This window comes from Gracilinanus agilis, chromosome 1 (genome assembly GCF_016433145.1).
Source record: "Gracilinanus agilis isolate LMUSP501 chromosome 1, AgileGrace, whole genome shotgun sequence".
NCBI classification, from domain to species: Eukaryota; Metazoa; Chordata; class Mammalia; order Didelphimorphia; family Didelphidae; genus Gracilinanus; species Gracilinanus agilis.
Window position 1 is genome coordinate 221,223,110 of NC_058130.1, and position 6,014 is coordinate 221,229,123.

The following is a 6,014-nucleotide window of genomic DNA, read 5'->3' on the forward strand; positions in this document are numbered from 1 at the left end:
TCATAGATAAATTTTGGGGGATCCATAAAAAGGAAAAGATGTAATTAAGGTGAGCAGGAAGAAAATCCTTGGATGGGAAGTAGGGAAAGAACCACAAAGCAGAATATAATAGAAACACAGGATTGATAGGGAATGAATGTTTGCCTGTATATATGTCAATTCCTTATAGTAGATAGGAAAAGAAGCAATGACTTTGTCAGTTACTGTAAAACTACCATTTTGAAGATACTTATACCAACTTCATTTGAATTCCCAGCAGATATAGTTACTCTAGGACTATCATTTCACCTTGACAGAAGTCAAAGGAGGTCAGAAATGTCATAGCTATTTTGTATTCCATAAAACTAAACTCAGAATAATAAAATACCGAGCTTTTACTTATTATCTATAATTTCTGCAATAGTCCAGGTTTAATTTTTTTCTCTTTTTTATTATTTAAAATATTTTTTCATGGTTACATGATTCATGTTCTCTCTGTCCCTTCTTCCTTCTTCCCTCTTCCCTCCTGGAGCCAACAAGCAATTCTACTGGGTTATACAAGTGTTATCACTTGATACCTATTTCCATATTATTCATTTCTGCAATAGAGCAATCTTTTGAAACCAAGACCCCCAAATCATGTACCCATATAAACAGGTGATAAGTCTTATGTTTTTCTTATGTGTTTCTACTCCCACAGTTCTTTTTCTTGATGTGGATAGTGTTCTCATAAGTCCCTTAGGATTGTCCTGGATCATTGCATTGCTACTAGTAGCAAAGTCCATTACATTTGATTGTTCCACATTGTTTCAGTTTCTTCGAACAATGTTCTCCTGGTTCTGCTTATTTCACTCTGCTTCAGTTCATGGAGGTCTTTCCAGTTCATGTAGAAATCCTCTAGGGTGCAGTTGGGTGACTCAATGGATTGAGAGCTAGGCTTAGAGATGGGAGGTCTTGGGTTCAAATCTGGTCTCAGACTCTTCCTAGCTGTATGACCCTGGGCAAGTCACTTAACCCCTGTTTCCTAGCCCTTACCACACAGTATTGATTCTAAGACAGAAGATAAGGGTTAAGAAAGAAACAAAGAAAGAAAGAGAAAGAGAGAGAAAGAGAGAGAAAGGAAGGAAGGAAGGAAGGAAGGAAGGAAGGAAGGAAGGAAAGAAGGAAAGAAGGAAGGAAGGAAGGAAGAAAGGAAGGAAGGAAGGAAGAAATCCTCTAGCTCATCATTCCTTTTAACACAATAGAAATTTATCACCATCGTATACCACAATTTGTTCAGCCATTCCCCAATCAAGAGACACCCCCTCATTTTCCAATTTCCACCACCGAGAGTGGGGCTATGAATATTTTTGAACAACTCTTTTATTATCTCTTTGGGGTACAAACATAGTAGTGATATTGCTGGATCAAAGGGCAGGCATAAATTTAAAGTCTTCCAAAGAGCCTTCTAGAATGATTGGACCAATTCACAATTGCACCAGCAGTGTATTAGTGTCCCAATTTTGCCACATCCCCTCCAACATTTATTATTTCCCTTTGCTGCCATATTGGCCAGTCAGCTGCGTGTGAGGTGGTACCTCAGAATTGTTTTGATTTGCATTTCTCTAATGCTGTAGGAAAAGTTAGATGGTAAGTTTGCAGATTGACAGTAGAGTACAGGATTCTGGAATCCTGGGAAGTGCTGCAGTTGGGGAGAGACAGTTAGGCCTAGGTGTGTGGCTTTTATCTCTGGGGTGGACCGAAGGAGATTAGTTATTTCCCAATGGCATTTTACTGCCTGATCTTCCCATCCTATTTGCTGCTCCATTATCCTGATTTCCTGTGGCTGTGTTTTGACATCTGCAGTGTTCCTATGCTGATACTGTGATAACCAACGGCTAATCATGAGACCTGGCCTAGATCCTTGGATCTTGGTCCATCTTTGGGCCCTCTCAGACTTAAACAGACCCCTTCCTTAAAATCATCAAAGAGTGTTAGCTTAGCTGAGTACAGGAATTTGGGGTTATATAGAGAGGATAGGAGTAGAATAGGAAAACCACTCAGAAGACATCTGTAAAGAGATTTTTAGATCTGGGGGGAGGTGTAGGTAGTTAACATTAGATTTAGTTTATCCACATCCTTTCCAACCTGTCCCTAGTTTATTAAACAACTGTTATTTCATATTATAGTGGTCTGTGTGTGTCATCTCAGTGTCAGACTCTGCCTACACTGTGCTTGGGTGGCCTTCCCAAAACCAGTATTTTCTTCTGTTACTGGCCCTAATAAACATCAAACACATCGCCTAAAAACACACCAACATTTCACTAATCAGGAGTTAGAACACTTTTTAATGTGCTTATTGATAGTTTTGATTTCTTCTGAGAACTACCTATTCATATCCTTTGACCATTTGTCAATTGGGGAATGGCTTGATTTCTTGTACATTTGACTTAGTTCCTTATATATTTGGGAAATCAGAACTTTGTCAGAGAATTTTGTTATAAAATTTTTTCCCCAGTTTGTTGCTTCCCTTCCAATTTTGGTTGCATTGATTTTGTTTGTATAAAATCTTTTAAATTTAATATAATCAAAATTATTTATTTTATATTTTGTAATGTTCTTTATCTCTTGCTTGGTCTTAAAATTCCTTCCTTTCCCACAGATCTGACAAGTATACTATTCTATGTTTACCTAACTTATTTATTATTTCACTCTTTATATTTAAATCATTTACTCATTTTGAATTTATCTTGGTATAGGGGTGTAAGATGTTGACCTAAACCTAATTTTCGCCATACTTTTTACCAGTTTTCCTAGCAGATTTTGGCAAATATTGAGTTCTTGTTCCAACAGCTGGGATCTTTGAGTTTATCAAACACTAACTTGCTGAGGTCATCTACCCCTAGTCTATTACATTGATCCACCTTTCTATCTCTTAGCCAGTACTGAAATGATAAAAATAAAAGCTCTTTCTTTTTTAACTGTAAAAGTTTAATTGAAAGAAAACTGGAGCTCCAGCAGCCTGAAACTGAAACTGACTAATCTCTCTTGTTAGATTCAAAGTCCCTGCTAGGCATAGGATTGATCCTTATATAGACCAATCCCATGACAGAAATGGGGGGGGGCGGGGTGTGTGGCCCCTCCCTAGAATGGGATTGGTCCAATTCAAGGCTAATCCCACACTAGGAAGTAGGAAGGAGGGGCACGCTGGGGGATTTCCCAGCCACAACATTTTAAAACCCACAGTACCATATTGTTTTGATGATGACTGCTTTGTAGTACAGTTTAAGATCTGGTACTGCTAGGCCCCCATCTTTCCCATTTGTTTTTCATTAGTTCCCTTGTTATTCTTGGTCTTTTGTTCTTCCATGTGAGTCCAGGTTTATTTATTTATTTTTTTAAATTTTAAACCCTTAACTTCTGTGTATTGACTTATAGGTGGAAGATTGGTAAGGGTAGGCAATGGGGGTCAAGTGACTTGCCCAGGGTCACACAGCTGGGAAGTGTCTGAGGCCGGATTTGAACCTAGGACCTCCTGTCTCTAGGCCTGGCTCTCAATCCACTGAGCTACCCAGCTGCCCCCTTCCAGGTTTAATTTTAACACAGCTTTTATAAATAATGCAAAGTATTCCAAAGTAAAGTATAGGAAACGAAAAGATCAAGGATTACTTAAAAAAATTTTAAGTGAGGTTAATTCAGATTATAGGGCAATTCATTTAAGAATTCTAAAAATACTGCAAATTTTAAGATCTATTTCATTACATATTCCTTCTATTTTAGCACATCCAAAAAATATGAACAGGAGAATGCTACATCTTCCTCTAGTAGTGAAGATGATGAAGACGAAGACTTAGATAGCCAATTTATGTACTATAAGTCTCCACAATCATTTCAGCATCATTCTACAAGGAAGCTGTCATCGATCTCCACAGAATGGCATGGATATAAAAAAAAGAATCATATGTTTACAGTAGGAGAAGACATTGGATGTGATGTTATGATTCATAAGGATTCTAAGGAGAATATTGATGTTCCAAAAGACTTTAGAGCACCTTCCCCATATTGGACAATGGTAAAACAAGACAGTGACATGTCTTCCTCTTCTTCTACATCAGATGCTTTTTGGCTTGAAGACTGTGCCTATGCTCAACAGGAAAAGGACATTTTACAGCATAAGAAGTAGATTTAATTCAGGATCAGATTTTTAATTTTCTGTGTCACTGAAGTGCTAAATGTTTACTTTACAAAAGGATGTGTTCCTCCCAATTGAATTTGTAGAAGTAGTTGTAATCCAAAAGCCTTCATGGATCTTTTTTAGCTATTAAACATTAGTCATTACTAGCTCTGAAACTCCCATTCCCAAAAGAACAATACAATTCCTAACACTTTATGTACCTTGAACCATTTTCTGGAGAGAACTTATCTTCAAATATGAATATGATGCTGTGGGATTTTTGTGGCAGAATGAAGTATGAGGAAATCAAAATACTGATCTTCACTTCTTAAGGTAAAAGGAATAGACTGGCCCAGGTCAATGTATATATAGTTACTCCATATTTTATTATAAAAAACATAAATTCTCAAATGATCATACTTAGAAATGTTCTTTTTAAAAAGGATTCTTTTAGATTGTGCGCTCTATTGTATTTAAGTGTGGGGAAAGCTGAACTATTAATGTAAAAGGATTAGAAAATAGGACCTTGATTTATATTCAGTTTATGCAAACTTTCTGAAATGTACCCATCATGGAGAAATCCAATCATTTAATTTTGCCTAAATGATAACTACTTAGCTTTGTGAATTGCTACCACTGATCATTTTAACAATTCTACAGTATTTACAATTGAATTGGCTGTATCTAGCTAGCTTTACCAAATTTTCAGGAATCTTTTTTCAAATATTATACCTCCTTTTATTTTTATCAATTGCCCCTCCAACCCCAATTAAACCCTCCATTTTGAGAAAGAAAAAACAAAGTGGTTGTATCTGACAGCAGATTTAGTATTCTGAGCTAAATCTCTCTCTTCTGGAAGCTGTGACTATATTGTTTTCTTGGTTCTACTTTTTCATACCCATTTCCTATTTTTCTCATGTTACTTTTTACTGCACAATTATGTACCCTAGTTTTTCAGCCATTCCCTAACAACAACTTTTTTTCCCCTTATTCTTTTGCAGCTACAAGAATTATTTTAGACCCTTGTTTCTGTGATTATCCGCTTTAGGGAGTTGTTATTTCTTCCATAATGCCAAATTAAAGACACAATGACTAAGCCACTTCACAACTCCATCAAATGTATCAGATTTTATCTTCAGTCTTTCCATCTTTGCCAATCTCTGGTGTGAGGAAAAACAATTTTTGAATATGTATTGTTCTTATACTCAGGGATTTGGAGTATTATGTACTTGTGATGATCTGTGGTTTGCACTTCTTTTGAAGATGTTTCATAGCTTTGACCATTTTGAGAATGGCTCTTGGTAATGTTTGTATACAGTTTGGACTGGATTTTATTATAGATTTAATTTAATGGGTGGAGGGATAACTGATAAACACAAAAGGAGGCATTAAGATATATTTGAAAATTTGGTAGGGCTTAACTGGATACTGCCAATTCAGTTGTAAATAATGTGGAATTGTTAGAATCATCTATAACTTAAATAATATATGTTCTGTATATAAAATATATATTTAATGAATATATGTAAAAGAATATATTTTCTTGTATATATTTGGGACTTGATTTTACTTATGCAGTAGCATTAAAAATTCTTCTGTTGTCAAATCTGCCTTTCTTTTATGATATCCTCTCTCCTGGTTTGGATAAAAAATCCTCTCCCCCCAAGCAATGCCCTGCCCCTTCCTTCCTCCCCCCCAAGCCAGAGTTGTAAAAGATATTCTTCTTTATGAGATGACCTTTTATATTAAAGGAGGGTGTGTAAAATGTTGGACTACATCTAATTCCTTTCATGTCTCTTCTAGTTCTCTTGGCAGTCCTTGTAAATAAGGGAATCTTCTCTTAGCATTTAGGTTGATTGAACAAGGAGGCTCCTGTTTTTCG

General features: G+C 36.2%; 1 protein-coding gene across 1 annotated transcript in view; it reads left to right on the forward strand.

The window, feature by feature from the left end:
- Positions 1–4,141, forward strand: part of PDZD9 (PDZ domain containing 9) — a 32,824-nt gene extending 28,683 nt beyond the window's left edge. Inside the window, exon 4 of the mRNA XM_044657452.1 lies at positions 3,739–4,141. Coding sequence (XP_044513387.1) covers positions 3,739–4,141 — 403 coding nt within the window. The remainder of the gene's footprint in view (positions 1–3,738) is intronic.
- The last annotated feature ends 1,873 nt before the right edge of the window (positions 4,142–6,014 follow it).